Source organism: Pipistrellus hanaki (genome assembly GCF_964339955.1).
Source record: "Pipistrellus hanaki genome assembly, chromosome: 14".
Taxonomy (NCBI): domain Eukaryota; kingdom Metazoa; phylum Chordata; class Mammalia; order Chiroptera; family Vespertilionidae; genus Pipistrellus; species Pipistrellus hanaki.
In genome coordinates, this window is record NC_140516.1 from 11,079,426 (window position 1) to 11,094,858 (window position 15,433).

The window sequence follows — 15,433 nt, forward strand, 5'->3', positions numbered from 1 at the left end:
GACCGCAAGGCTGGCCACGCCAATGCCTGATTGAAAGTGCCTAAGGCCCCGCCTCGTCCACCTTTGGCCACACCCAGAATCCTGAACTAACCAATAGGAAGACGGAACAGTTCAGCGATTACTAGGTTTACTTAAACAAGTGTTCAATTTCAATTCAATTCACTACTACCTGATTATCCCTACTTAAAATTTCTGTAAACCAAGTTATAGTTTAAATGAACTCCAGCCAAGGATAAATACCGTATTATTTCACTTACATGTGGAATCTAACAAACAAAAAAATTTGAAACATACACATGAACGCAGAAAGCAGCTGGTGGTTGTCAATTGGCAGACTGAAGAGGTTAAGAAGTACAAATTGGTAGTTACAAAATAGGGGATGCAAAGCATAGATAATATAGTCAGTATCTATAATAATAAAATGGTAATATGTTAATTAGACTGGACGAAGCCGGGAAGGAAGGCCTACTTTTGCACGAATTTCTTGCGTTGGTCCTCTAGTACAGTGTTTTTCAACCTTTTTTGGGCAAAGGCACACTTGTTTCATGAAAAAAATCACGAGGCACACCACCATTAGAAAATGTTAAAAAATTTAACTCTGTGCCTATATTGACTATATATAAAGTAATTCTCTTGAATAGGAATCAAATAAACACAAAGAAAGTATTTTATAATTACTTTATTATGAAATATTAAGTAAACAAAATAGTGAAAAATTATAAAATTCTTGTCTTGTCTGCACCTACGGCACACCAGGCAACATCTCGCGGCACACTAGTGTGCCGCGGAACAGCGGTTGAAAAACGCTGCTCTAGTATAAAATAATAGTTCATGTCAACTGTTATTGAAAAATAAATAAAAAGAAGAAAATTATCTCCAGCCAAGTTAGAAGTTGGTAAAGCTGGAAGACATCGTATGTCAGTCTCCTCATTTTACAGCTAAATAAACTGCAGAAACCCTGACTCAAAACCTTTGCTATTTCAAGTGCTCAAACTGACTTTAGATTTACTGCTAATTAGCATTTTTGTGAGATTCTGTTGATGTTCTCCCCCCACCTCTTTCTCTCTCTCTCTCTCTCTCTCTCTCTCTCTCTCTCTCTCTCTCTCTCTCCTGTCTGTTGATGTTCTTATTAAAAATAACTTGCCCAAACCAGTTTGGCTCGATGGATAGAGCGTTGGCTTGAGGATTGAAGGGTCCAGGGTTCAATTTCGAACAAGGGCATGTGCCTTGGTTGCGGGCATATCCCCGGTAGGGGGTGTGCAAGAGGCAGCTGATCGATGACTCTCTCTCATCGATGTTTCTAACTCTCTCTCTACCTTCCTCTCTGTACAAAATCAATAATATATATATATATACATATATATATATATATATATATATATATATATATATATTTATTTAAATAAATAAATAAATAACTCGCAATAGCCAGTTTGGCTCAATGGATAGAGCGTTGCCTGGGAACTGAAAGATCCCAGGTTCAATTCTGGTCAAGAGCACATGCCTGGGTTGTGGGCTCGATCCCCACTGGGGGACTTGCAGGAGGCAGCCGGTTCATGATTCTCTGTCTTCATGGATGTTTCTATCTCCCTCTCTACCTCTTCCTCCCTCTCTGAAATCAATAAAAATATATTTAAAAAACAAAATAAATAACTTTTTTTCTGCAAATCTTAGTTCTCACAAAAAATTAGCTTTTAATGAGTACTTGCTTGATGCAGAAATTTAATTATTCAAAGTGAAAGAGACATGTAAAAATAAAGAATTTAAGTGTGGTTGTTCAAAGAGAAGCATTAGGAAAGAACTACCCAAAGGTTAGTGTAGACCAAGAGACCAGGATGCAGGCTTTGAGGGTAGCTTTCCTGTATGCTTCAGAATAATAAGAATAGTTAATATTCATTGAATGATTGCCTGTTACATTCTAATTACTTTTACCTTCATTATACCACTTACCCATCCCACCAACCCTAAAATTAAGGCACTGGGGGGTCAATAGAAGATACAGCATCAACCTGTAAACCAGGAGGTCACAGTTGGAATCCTTGTCGGGTAGAAGCTGAACTCCCAGTGGGGGGGGGGTGTACAGGACGCAGGCAATCATTCTCTCATCATCATCATTGATGTTTCCATCTCTCTTCCTCTCTGAAATCAATAAAAATATTTTTTTAAAGAAAAAAAAAATGCAGGACCTACTTCCCTGCAATTTCAAGGAGGTGCCACAAGATGGCAGTGGGTGTAGAACTGAAAACACCGGTGTTCCCTGCAGCCTCTCTTGACAGACGGCCTGCGAGTAGCGGAAGCGGAAGCGGCCACGTGGGACGCTTTACGGTGGCCGGGAGGCTGCCGGGTTGTGTCTGCGGGTCTGGAAGCGGTCCCCGGAGAAGTGGGGAACCTCGTTTCTCTGATCCAGCTCCCCGAGCGTGGGGCGCTACCCCGGCAGCCGTCACCATGGTGAAGGAGCAGTTCCGGGAGACGGATGTGGCCAAGAAAATGTAAGATGGAGCAAGGCTGGCCACAGGGGGAGGGAGGAGGGGCAGAGGGGCCCGAGGCCAGGGGTCCGGGTCTGCGAGGGGTTGAGGTTGGAAGGGGCGGCTGGGAATCAGCCGAAGGGGTGGGCAGAGGTCAGAGCCCGGTGGGTCAGAGAGTCCTGACCCGGAGCGAGCACGTCTGCACCGAGGGGGCTGCAGGCCGGGTTGGTCCCGGACTCGGGCGGAGGGGCGTGGGCCTGGGCGGTGCGCACCCCGTGGGCGCAGCCCGAGCTGTCCCGAGGCCCGGCCGTGCTCACTGCATCCCCGCGAACGTGTCGCCTCTGCAGCGCAGGGAGCCTCTGGGCGGGGACTAACCCCGGTCTGGCTGTGGAGCGCAGGACGGGGAGCAGCAGTGCCCCAGAGGACAGCCTTGTCGGCTAGAGGCTGCGCCCCCGGGATGGGCAGTCTCGGAAGGGAGGCTGCTGTCCTGGGCTGCTCCCCCAGAGCTGCTTGAAGAGGCCGTTGCCCGCTCAGAGCACCCAGGAGAAAAATGAAAATCACTCGCCCTGGCAGCAGGCACTTACTAGGAAGGCGCTATGTGCTCGGGCCGGCGGATGGGCCTTATAGATGGGACAGGAATCAAGACCTCACTGCCAGTGTAGTTGCGGAAGGTAGACAAGGCAGCGCCGGCTGGGGCAAGGGCAAGGGCAAGGGCAAGGCTGGGCCTAGGGGCTTCTGATTGCGCCGAATGTGAAGGGTTCAGGCAGCCTTCTTCCAGGACCATAGGGAGGGATAAGGTGGGTGATGGGAAGGAAGCATGGTTCCGGAGTCATCCTGCAGCCTGAGGGACCTCTGAAGGTTTTCACTAAGCAGGGGAGAGGCTGGATCAGAGTTCTCCTGAAAGGTCTGGTGATTCAGAGGGACAGGATAAGGGGGGACCCTGGAGGCCTGGGCAGGGATCCGGGCAGGGGATGATAGCCTGCACTGGGGTGGCAGAGCCATTGGAGGGAAGTGGACTCCAAAAGGGTTTGGGTCAGGATGAGGAAGAGAGAAATGAGATGGCACAGAATTTCTTGCTAGGGCAGCCGAGTGGATGGTTGCCATTTCCCGGGATGGGAAAGTGTGCCTTGCCTGGATGAACCCTTCCAGGCTGTCTCTCCCAGTCGGCCCTGGCCTCTCACACCCACCCCAACCCCCACCTCTATTCAGATGTAATCTCTTCTCACAAAGCTACCCCAGTGACTGTTAAGATGCAAATTACATCCCTGACACTGCCACTTAAAATCTTGCTGCAGCTTCTGTTGCACTAACATTTAAATTCCCTATCATAGGAGCCCCGTGTGACCTCTCTGGCTTCATCTTGTACCATTAGCTTTCTGTGCTCTGGTACACAGCTCTCATTCAGTTCCTTGAAAATGCCAGGCTGGCCAGGTAGCTCAGTTGGTTAGAGCATCGTCCCCACACAGGTTGCAGGTTTGATACACAGTCAAGGCACATACAAGAATCAACCAATGACTGCATCAGTAAATGGGACAGCTAATCTCTGTTTTATCTTATAAAACATCTCTAGAAAGAAAGAAAATGCCAAGCTTGTGCTGGTCCTGCGACCTTTGCCCTATTATGCTCTATTTCAAATGCTCAGCCAACGGATCATCTTTCTGCTGGCTCCTTCTTATTCAAAATTCAGCTTAAAAGTCAATTTTACACAGAAACTTCCTGACCACACAACATAAAGTAGGCTCTTTAAACTCTACCCCTTCACGTCACGTCACGTCACATCATTTCATTCTCTGCTTTTACTCAGTTTTGTGGATCAGTTTATTATCTGTCTTGCCTACCCTGGACTGTGAGCTCCATGTTGGCAGGAAACCTTGTCTGTCTGATTTAATCTGTGCTCTCAGCCCCTCACAATGGTGCCTGGCACATTGTAAACCCCCAATTAGGGGGGAGATGAATGAAGGAACAGATCTGAGGGAGGAGGTCTTGGGGTCTGTTTTACAAGTGTGAGGTGAGTCTGAGGTGCCTGTAGGGCATTAGGCATGGGTGTCCAGAACAGGTGTCTCTGGCCTCCAGATGAATAGAAATAGCTGGCCTACAGCTAAAGGTTAGACACACATTAACATACACTCAAATGCCAGGATCACTCAGGAGGAATGTGTAGAATGAAAAAAGAGGATGAAGGTTATCACCCCAGGTAGGAGGAGATGCCAGTATTTAAGAGAAGGCAGTAGAAGAAGAGACCACAAAGGCATCAGCCAGAGAAGGGAAGAAAGCTCCGAGTATATGGTGTCGCCAAAGCCATGAGGAGAGAGCATTTCCAGGCATGGAGGACGCACTGCAGCGGGGCAATGCTGCCCCTGGGGAAAGGAGAGTGCTCTCACTAGGTTGAGCAACCAGCAGGTGACCTCGGAGAGCCCCACTTGCTTTGATAAAGGGAGAACAATTCCAGCAGGATGAAGGGTCCTTACCAAGGAAAAATGAGAGCGGTTACAAAATATAATAATGGGGGCGCAGAGCCTATAGGGGTTGGGAGGATATGGTGGGTCACAGATGGAATCACCGTTTTTGGTAAGTGGTTTTGATGTAATTGCTCCCCTGTTTCTTTTCTTTCCAGAAGCCACATCTGTTTTGGAATGAAGTCGCCCGAGGAGATGCGCCAGCAGGCACACATCCAGGTTGTGAGTAAGAACCTGTACAGCCAGGACAACAACCACGCCCCCTTGCTGTACGGGGTGCTTGACCACAGGATGGTAAGACCCCCCCCACGCCTTCCGGGTTCCTTGTGTTTTGACTTGCGGGTGAAACTGGTGCCTTTATCGCACTGGTAGAAACCAGGCCTCCTTCCATCCACCCTGCTCCCCGGCACACACATCCCAGGGCCTCCAGCCTTCGGCCAATTGGATGGGAATACACTTTAGCTTCCCAGGTGACTCTGATTCCGAGTCACATGGCCACCTGTGAGGACTGGTCCCCGCTTTGCTGCCCGGCAGTGCTCATTGATGACTGGCTGTGCTTCTTATCCAAAGGGTACCAGTGAGAAGGACCGCCCTTGTGAGACCTGTGGGAAGAACTTGGCTGACTGTCTGGGCCACTACGGGTACATTGACCTGGAACTGCCTTGTTTCCACGTGGGGTACTTCCGCGCCGTCATAGGCATCCTGCAGGTAAGTGCATGTGTGCTGCTCTCCCAGGCACCAACTTAGTTACCAGTTAGGGACATTGGAGCGGTCTTAGGAGTTGTGAGAGGTGGGAGACACACCTAAAGGAAGATTTTTATAGTGAACGCATATTTTATCTTCAATAAATAAGTTGCTTAAGTATTCTCTGTTTCTTGAACTTCCTTGAGTAAGTGGTAGCGATCTTCTATAATAATAAAAGTGTAATATGCTAATTAGATGGAACAGCTGGACAGCCTTCCAGACGAAGTCTCGGCTACCAGGGCCGAGGCAGAGGCAGCTGCCTCATCTGAGAGGGCCGAGCCCCTTATACGAATTTCATGCATCGGGCCTCTAGTGCAATGTAAAAGATGATAAAATAATAATTCAAGTCATAAAGAATGACAAAGAGATAGAAGTTAAAGATCCTACCGGCCAGCTCTGATGGCCAGTTTCCTCATGAGCTCGGGCTGCCTCTGCAGATTTTCTTGTAGGTCCCACAGTGCACGTTCACTCAGTGTCCTGGCCAGGCGTGGGGTGCCATTTAAAAAGAAGGCTTTTCATCCTCTCTTATCTGTTTTGTTTAATTTTTAAAAGATGATCTGCAAAACCTGCTGCCACATCATGCTGTCCCAAGAGGAGAAGAAGCAGTTTCTGGATTATCTCAAGAGGCCTGGCCTGACCTACCTCCAGAAGCGAGGGCTGAAGAAGAAAATCTCTGATAAATGCCGGAAGAAAAACATCTGCCACCACTGTGGCGCTTTCAATGGTGAGCAGAATGCAACCCCTTTCCACTCGTCCTCTTCTGTGTAGCCTGTTAGCTTTATGCAGTGTTTCTAAGGCAACTTTTTCTTTCAAATTAGGCTATCGAGCCCAACAATTGGTGCACTATTTTTGTTTTGTTTTTGTTTTTATCCTTGTTCAAGGATATGCTTTGGTTTTGTTTTGTTTTTTTTATTGATTTTTTAGAGAGAGAAACACAGATTGGCTGCCTCCTGTGCACATCCCAGCCAGGAATCAAACCTGCAACCTTTTGGTGTACAAGTCAACAATCAACTGAGCTACCCGGCCAGAATGCACATCTCATCTTTCATTGCTGAGGAATTTCAGTAACCTCAGGCCAGCCTAGCTAATAACCTTTTATGTAACCTTAGCAATAAATTCTTACAGGTACTGTAAAGAAGTGTGGTTTACTGAAGATAATTCATGAGAAATACAAGACCAACAAGAAAGTGGTAGATCCTATCGTATCGAATTTCCTTCATTCTTTTGAAACGGCCATCGAGCACAACAAAGAAGTGGAGCCCCTTCTGGGGAGGGCACAGGTGAGTCTGCTGTGCAGGCCTGCCCTCTGCCTGCCTCCCCTGCCCCACTTGCTCTCTCTGCTTCCGCTGAAGTATCCTATTTTTACCCTGCTCGGAGCTTGATTAGTTCTTAGTTCATACAGTACTATCTACAATGGATACTATATAAAACTAACAAATGAGTTGAGTGGCTACTGAGTACCAGACTCTATGAGGTGGGGGAGCATTAGAAGCTGCCACCACTGGGTCTACTCTCAAGGATCCCGCAGTGTAGATGTGTAGGTAGCCATTCATCTGTGAAATAGGCTGCAGTGCTGATTCACAAGAATGGCGAGGACGGTGAGATCAGTGGGAAATCAGGAGGAAAATATCACTTTGGACTTGGTTAGGGAAGACTGCAGAAAGGTGTGCTTCCATCTGGTGTAAATGCCAGTGGGCTAAGAGAGTCAGGGGCAGAGAGCTCGGGCTGTGCAGCTCACAGGATCTAGGCTCTCTTTGAAAAACCAGGGAGCGATGGAAAAGCACCTTGTGTTTAGTGACTGCTGTCACGCACCAACACTGTTCTTTAGAGTTCTATAGAAGGATTAGCTCACACAGAAGGAGGATTACAGCTTTGAATACGCAAAACAGTTTGTTCTTGTACAGCTATTGCTATCTACTGATGATTGTGTTATTTTCCATACAAACAGCTGTAAGCCTGCTTTGCCCCACCTTGTACTGGTACTTAATCCAAACAATAAACTTCCGGGACAGCATTGCCCAAGAGGACAGTGGAGGGGGCAGGAGCTCTTGCCAAGGCAGCTGGCTTGCAGGCCCATAACGGCCAACTGAGAGCACTGGGCAGAGGGCCTCCTGCTCGGGGCGGGTGGTGCCACCGAAAGCTTTGAGCAGGGAGAGAATGAATAAATGGTGAAGTTTCGAAACATGGCTGTTCTTGAAAAGACCCCATGATGAAAGGGAAAAGGGGATTCTTTTTCGGGGTGAGGATGTGGATTGGAATAGCTTCCTTCTCCCCAACTGAACTGCCATTTCCTCCAGGATGGGATGGCAGTAGTTTCTTTTGCGGCACTGTTCTGAGGGCAGAAGCTGTTCAGACATTTCTTCCTTAGCTTTCTTCCTCTTCTCAGTAAGTTATGCAGAGTAAATTCTGCAGGTAGTATATATTCACAATCACATGATCTTTGATTCCAAGAAAAATCAGTAGGCAGCAACAAGACACAAACTGATCATTCTTCCCTTTGATCTTTGACTATCTGACAATTTGCCTAGTTCTTACATTATGAGTAAGTGTTACAGCATGGCACTTCTACTAAATGGAGTTAATAGAGACCAATTAAGTTCACTACAGAAAATTTAAATGTAAAAATAGAAGCAAAATGATTAGAATTCCACTCACTGAAAGACAGCTGTTAAAACCTTGGTAAACTCTTCCATTTCCTCTTTTCTGTATACATGTACATCCTGAGTGAGATCATATTATACACATGCCTATTTTATTTACCAGTATTTTGTGAACATCTTTCAAGGCAATAGCTACATTTTATAGTGTCTTTTTTTTTTTTTTAATGGCTTCATAATTTTCTATGTATGATTTTATCTAGCCAGTAACCTGTCAGTCAGGCTGCTTGCAACTTCACTATTAAAAACAGCTTTAGTGAACATAATTTTTATGTTAATTTTTAATCATCCCTTTTGAATAATTATGAGGAGTGGAATTATTGATTTAAATAATTGAATAAAAGGCCTGCATATTTTTTTTTAATATATTTCTTTATTGATTTCAGAGAAGGGAGAGAGATAGAAACATCAATGATGAGAGAGAATCATTGATCGGCTGCCTCTTGCATGCTCTCTACTGGGGACCGAGCCTGCACCCTAGGCATGTGCCCTTGGCCGGAATCGAACCTGGGACCCTTCTGTCCGAAAGCTGACACTTTATCCACTGAGCCAAGCCGTCTAGGGCAGGCATGCATACTTTAAGGGCTCTCACACTATAGCATATTAGCAGAAATCTGTCATCACTTACACTTAGAGTCTAAGTGGTGAGTAGGCTAGAGAGTATGGAACACATGTGTCAAACACAAGGCCCGCGGGCCAAATCCAGCCTGCCAGGCCTTGCAATGTGGCCCGCACCGCGCTGTCATCACTGCACTCCGCTGTCAGTTTATGACATTGTCAGTTTATGACTGTTCAGTAAACCATTTGGCCCGCGATTTAGGCTGGATTTTAGATTTTGGACCCTTCTCTGATTGTGTTCGACACCCCTAATGGAGAGTAAGCCCTTGCCCATGGAAATTAACGTATCTCTTTTCCGTCCATAGGAAAACTTGAATCCCTTAGTTGTTCTGAATTTATTTAAGCAAATCCCAGCTGAAGATGTCCCTCTCCTCCTGATGAACCCGGAAGCCGGAAAGCCCTCCGATTTGATCCTCACGCGACTGTTAGTGCCCCCCTTGTGCATCAGGCCCTCCGTCGTGAGCGATTTGAAGTCTGGCACCAACGAAGACGATCTGACGATGAAATTGACAGAGATCATCTTCCTAAATGATGTCATTAAAAAGGTCAGTGCTTCCCATTAGCATTGGCAAGCCCTACATTGGAGAGTGTCTCTATGCAAACACTTGTGAGTGAGAAAGTCAAGATGACGAGGCGTTTCCGTTCCTTCTCTGCTCCTTTTTAGCATCGGATATCAGGAGCCAAGACCCAGATGATCATGGAAGACTGGGACTTCTTGCAGCTGCAGTGTGCCCTCTACATCAACAGCGAGCTCTCGGGCATCCCCCTTAACATGGCGCCCAAGAAATGGACCCGGGGTTTTGTCCAGCGCCTGAAGGGAAAACAGGGTATGCTGCCAACAACAAGCACAGGAGACAGTTTACTGCCTTTGCTTGCTTGCTTGTTTGTTTTTGAGCGCATGTCCAGCTTATCTAATTGGGGATCACAGACTTTCCTTTGTCTTTCTGTCCACATTACCCCAAATGGCTCATCTTGTGTCATGGAGACATGTGACACATTTTTGTTTATTTAGGTCGATTTAGAGGCAATCTCTCAGGAAAGAGGGTGGATTTTTCTGGCAGAACTGTCATCTCACCTGACCCCAACCTCCGGATTGATGAGGTAGCTGTGCCAGTTCATGTGGCCAAAATCCTAACTTTTCCTGAGAAAGTAAGTACCATTCAGTTGCTTGATTCTGTGTTTTGAATCCAGTCCTTTACATTACAGTTTAAGATTCCAAACAGCAGACAGGGAAAAACTCCCTTAGTCCCCCTCAATGCATGTGTTAGTATAGGTATCTTTCCTGTTTGATTCATGTTTTATACATGCATCACTATATGTAATATCTATAGCATGTATAAGCAGAACTGTGTATGTACTCACAGACACATTAAATATACTGTTCTGCAACTTTTTTTCCCAAGTACTATCATCTTTTTTTTCTTTTTTCTTTTTTCTTTTTTAATATATTTTTACTGATTTTGTACAGAGAGGAAGGGAGAGAGATAGAGAGTTAGAAACATCGATGAGAGAGAGTCATCGATTAGCTGCCTCTTGCACACCCCCTACTTGGGGATATGCCTGCAACCAAGGTACATGCCCTTTACCGGAATCGAACCCGGGACCCTTCAGTCCCCAAGCCGATGCTCTATCCACTGAGCCAAACCAGTCTCGGCCCAAGTACTATCATCTTTAACATCTTTCTATGTTGCTTCATAATTCATGTTTTATTTTTTTTTTTAATATATTTTATTAATTTTTTACAGAGAAGAAGGGAGAGAGATAGAGAGCTAGAAACGTAGATGAGAGAGAAACATCGACCAGCTGCCTCTTGCACACCCCCCACCGGGGATGTGCCCGAAACCAACGTACATGCCCTTGACCCGAATCAAACCTGGGACCTTTCAGTCCGCAGGCCGACGCTCTATCCACTGAGCCAAACCAGTTTCGGCAGATTTTTTAAATATATATATTTTTTATTGATTTTGGAGAGGAAGAGAGATAAAGTAACATGAATGATAAGAGGGAATCATTGTTTGACTGCCTCCCGCATGCCCCTCCCCTGGGGACTAAGCCCGCAACCTAGGTAGGTATATGCCCTTGACCAGAATCAAACCCAGATCCTTTAGTCCACAGGCTGATGCTCTATCTACTGAGCCAAACTGGCCAGAGCGGGATGGATTTTTATTTTTAAAACCTTAGAATCACTGAGTCAAGGCTTTGAGCATTTTAAGGCTATTGATGCATAACCAGAAAGGCTGCGCCACTCTACCTCAGCGCACACTCCCCATGAGTGTAAAATACACAGTGCCCTTTTTTAACTGAGGTGCACAAGGCCTAATTACAGGAGGCTATTAATTGGCTTTTCCTTAGATTCCTAATTGGCCAGATCATAGCCGGTTCTGGTAAAACTTATGGGGAGTGTCCTCAGTTGAGTTACTGATGACCAAAAGTTGCCTGCTCAGAGATGGGTGATCCAGGAGCCTGTAGTCCAACAGGTTGTAGGGCACAGTGTTGCAGACCAGGTCCTCTGTGCTGGTGTCACCACTTTGAAATATTAGAAGCCCATGGTAAATCATGGCAGATGAAGTGGCCACCTGCTTTGAAGATCACAGTATGTGCTGGAATGTTCCTACAGATCAGTCCAGCCCACGCTCTTTTCTTGTGGGGATACCAAAGGCGAGGGAAGGACTTGGCTGTGTCATCCAGGGAGTGAGTGACCAAGTTCGGACTAGAACCTGGGCTCCTGTATGCCAATCCATTGTCATTACACATGTGACCCTAGGCAGCAGGAAGTGAAGATTGAGGCACAGTTCAGTGTATTGAATAACTAGTAGAAGTGTAGGAAGCATAATCTAATAGTATCTCATTGTGGTCCTGCAGGTAAACAAAGCAAACATTAACTTTTTGAGGAAACTGGTTCAAAACGGACCTGAAGTTCACCCAGGAGCCAATTTCATTCAGCAGAGACACACACAGATGAAAAGGTAACGCTTTCCCAGTCTAGCTGGGTGTAACTCATGACCAAGGTCACTGTTGCCATGGTTAGCCACAGAATGCAGTCCTGAGTACAGTTTTGGGGGTTTTAACATGTGGAAAATATGTGTTTAAATTGCAGTGAGTCTACGTATACCATTTGCCCCATTTGGTGATTGAATACATATGAAGTGTTCATTTGTTTCCTAGCATTTAGTGTTACTGAATCTAGGTGGACAAAGCACATTGGGATAAATGAACCTGTGTCTTACTATCAGTTTGTCATAGTTTAATTGACACCTCTGGGGGCACCTTAGAGTCAATGAAATATGATCATTTTAGAATTTGAATTCTGTTATGAAGAGGGAGAAACGAGGTGAGGAGATCTTGCTCTCACATACGTTTACTATTGTGTGTTCAGGTTTTTGAAATACGGAAATAGGGAAAAGATGGCTCAGGAGCTCAAGTACGGGGACATTGTGGAGAGACACCTCATAGACGGGGACGTGGTGCTGTTCAACCGGCAGCCCTCGCTGCACAAGCTGAGCATCATGGCGCACCTGGTGAGTGCATTTCCGGTCTGATTTTCTGTGGAGTGGAAATGTGCTGTACACAATGCTAACTTTCAGACTTCTACAATTAAAATTGCCAATCATCTCTGATTTTCATAACCTGCTTTTCTTTTGCTTTCACTTTTAATTTGAGAGAAACTTAAATTTCAAGCTTTTCTTCAATGTTTTTAATATTTATAATGTAATATTCATACACTTAAACAGAGAGAAACTAATTGAAAATTAGTGTGGAAGTGACTAGCGTGATTTCACTTACAAACTAAAATATATACACATATGTGCACAAACTTATGTAAAAAATAGATATGATTTAAAAAATTGACTTTTGATTTAACTTCGCATGTTAACCAAGAAACTAAAATGCTTAAAATATTTTTTTCTTTACAATAGTCCTCCAACTAAGACCCTAAGCCATATTTTTTTGGTGATTTCATTTTGCGACAGCAGCAGTTTCTTTTTCTGGAAATTAAAAATGGAATTGAGGTGCAACTTTAATTTGTTAAGTAGTCACCAGTTCTCCTATCTTCAAAGCCATTGAACCTTGAGCATTTGTAAACAGTGTTTAAACAGGCTCAGAAAGTCGGGTTTTTCTCGATTCCATTTTTCAGTAGTTTGTGAATATATTGCATCAGTCTTTACCTTAACAGTGAAATACCAAGCAGCAGTTTAAGATTTATGAGAATATGATTATGGGATCTAGGGGAAACAGAAGCCCTCTTTATCTAGAAGCTTCTGCTTAGCTTTGGAACATTTTTTGAAAAGAAATTTTTTGTTTGAATATTTTTAAATATTCAAAGAATACTATTGTGAACTCTCATATTCTTTTTTTTTTTTTAATATATATTTTATTGATTTTTTTACAGAGAGGAAAAGAGAGAGATAGAGAGCTAGAAACGTCGATGAGAGAGAAACATCAACCAGCTGCCTCTTGCACACCCCCTACAGGGATGTGCCCGCAACCAATGTACATGCCCTTGACCGAATCAAACCCGGAACCTTTCAGTCCACAGACCGACGCTCTATCCACTGAGCCAAACCGGTTTCGGCATTAACTCTCATATTCTTATCCTCATTACTCATTTTCTGGATTTGGCCTCACTTGTATATCTTCCTTCTTTCTTTGAGGAGCCCAGATGCCATGTCTTTTTCCATGTGTATTCAGTTTACTGTGTAAGGCGCACACAGGAACCACAGTGCCGTTGTCATACCACACAAAATGAACACTCTCAGGCAGTGTCTAGTGCCCAGTTCACAGTCAGATTCCCCCAGAGCCTCAACAGACTGGCAGCTGGTTTGTTCAGATCAGGATGCAGTCTACATGTTACATTTGGATGATACATAGCTAAGGTCTGTTGATTTGGAACAGTCCTCCTTTTTTAAATTGTAATGTCATTGTTGAAAAAACCATGTTATTTGTCATAGAGAGTGTCCCATGCTCTCAGTTTGTATAGGTATGGAGTTAAGTGTTTCTTCGTTCTTCTTTGTATTTCTGTAAACTGGAAATTAACTCCCAAGACTTGATCAGATGCAGGTTCAACTTTTTGACAAGAATGGCTGTGGGTGGTACGGGCTACTTGCAGGAGGCCTTATTTGAGGAGCACGTGTTTATCTGAATGTCCCTCTCTTAAGCTGAAAAGTCTAAGGAGTCTTCTGATGTCTTCTTAGAAAGGTTCCTCATCAACCTTTTTTCCAATAGTTTCATTCATCTTTGGTCATTGCCTACATTATTTCTTCAGGGCTGCAAAGTGGTGAAATTTATCATTTATTTCACATTTAATACAAAGGATCTTTATATTAAAAAATCTAGAGTTATCTGCTTGTTTAGAAACACAACATAAAGGAAAAGCAGCCTACATACCTAATTCTTTTTCCTTTATTGTCAGTTTGGGAAGTAAAAAAGTTGGTGCTCAGTTCCTTCCCATTCGGTTATTTTAGATTCTTTATTTGCTTATTTTATTTTACTTTAAATATATTTTATTGATTTTTTACAGAGAGGAAGAGAGAGGGATAGAGAGTTAGAAACATCGATGAGAGAGAATCATCCATCAGCTGCCTCTTGCACCAGCCCTACTGGGGATGTGCCCACAACCAAGGTACATGCCCTTGACTGGAATCGAACCTGGACCTTTCGGTCTGCAGGCCGATGCTCTATCCACTGAGCCAATCCGGTCTTGGCTTTATTTGCTTAGTTTAGATTTTCCTTCCTTCATTGTCATTATAAACTCGTGTGTTTATGTAGTCTGTGTTTTAATTAACTGCCACAAATTTTACTGATATCAAACAGTCATATCATGGGCCGGGGGCCTCCATGTGGCTCCAGTGCTGGTGTTTGCCTCCAGCGGTTAAACAAGTTCCTGACATTGGCCGTGGTCAGTGAGTCCACAGGTGACATGAGTCACCCAACAGAACATACTAGAGGTTTATTTCCTTAACCTACATTTTCTAATAACTAAGAAGCTTTGGGATCAGTGACTAAGCCCTCCTCTTGTTTTGTGTTCCACAGGCCAGGGTCAAGCCCCATCGGACCTTCAGATTTAACGAGTGTGTGTGTACACCCTACAATGCGGATTTTGATGGCGATGAGATGAACCTTCACCTTCCACAAACAGAAGAAGCGAAAGCAGAGGCCCTTGTTCTAATGGGGGTACATAGGGCGATGCAGCCCAGCTTACAGCTCCATGAGGGTGGGAAAAGGGATCGGGCCCTGTTGGGAAACACCTTCTAGTATGTAAGTGTGTTAGTGTCTGTAATAGGAGCTTTTGGGGGGAGTTGATGTTTCCTGACCTATAATGTAGGTTCCTGAGAGAAAATGTATATGTGAGCACTATTTATGAAAAGATGAGAGAGCGTAGCAATCAGCTGTTGGGTATCATGGGAAAAGATGGTTCTGCATACGTGGATATTCTAGTGGCTAAAGATTCTTTAAGCTCCAATATATTGGATCGAACAGTCTGAATGGAAACCTT

The 15,433-nt window shown here is 44.6% G+C and overlaps 1 protein-coding gene across 1 annotated transcript in view; it reads left to right on the top strand.

The window, feature by feature from the left end:
- The first annotated feature begins 2,302 nt into the window (after positions 1 to 2,302).
- POLR3A (RNA polymerase III subunit A) overlaps positions 2,303 to 15,433 on the top strand; it is a 46,323-nt gene continuing 33,192 nt past the window's right edge. The window contains exons 1-11 of the mRNA XM_084903679.1: positions 2,303 to 2,489; positions 5,080 to 5,215; positions 5,492 to 5,629; positions 6,218 to 6,389; positions 6,791 to 6,945; positions 9,246 to 9,485; positions 9,605 to 9,767; positions 9,953 to 10,089; positions 11,803 to 11,906; positions 12,317 to 12,458; positions 14,971 to 15,111. Of these exons, the coding sequence (XP_084759805.1) occupies positions 2,446 to 2,489; positions 5,080 to 5,215; positions 5,492 to 5,629; positions 6,218 to 6,389; positions 6,791 to 6,945; positions 9,246 to 9,485; positions 9,605 to 9,767; positions 9,953 to 10,089; positions 11,803 to 11,906; positions 12,317 to 12,458; positions 14,971 to 15,111 (1,572 nt within the window). The 5' untranslated portion in view covers positions 2,303 to 2,445. The remainder of the gene's footprint in view (positions 2,490 to 5,079; positions 5,216 to 5,491; positions 5,630 to 6,217; positions 6,390 to 6,790; positions 6,946 to 9,245; positions 9,486 to 9,604; positions 9,768 to 9,952; positions 10,090 to 11,802; positions 11,907 to 12,316; positions 12,459 to 14,970; positions 15,112 to 15,433) is intronic.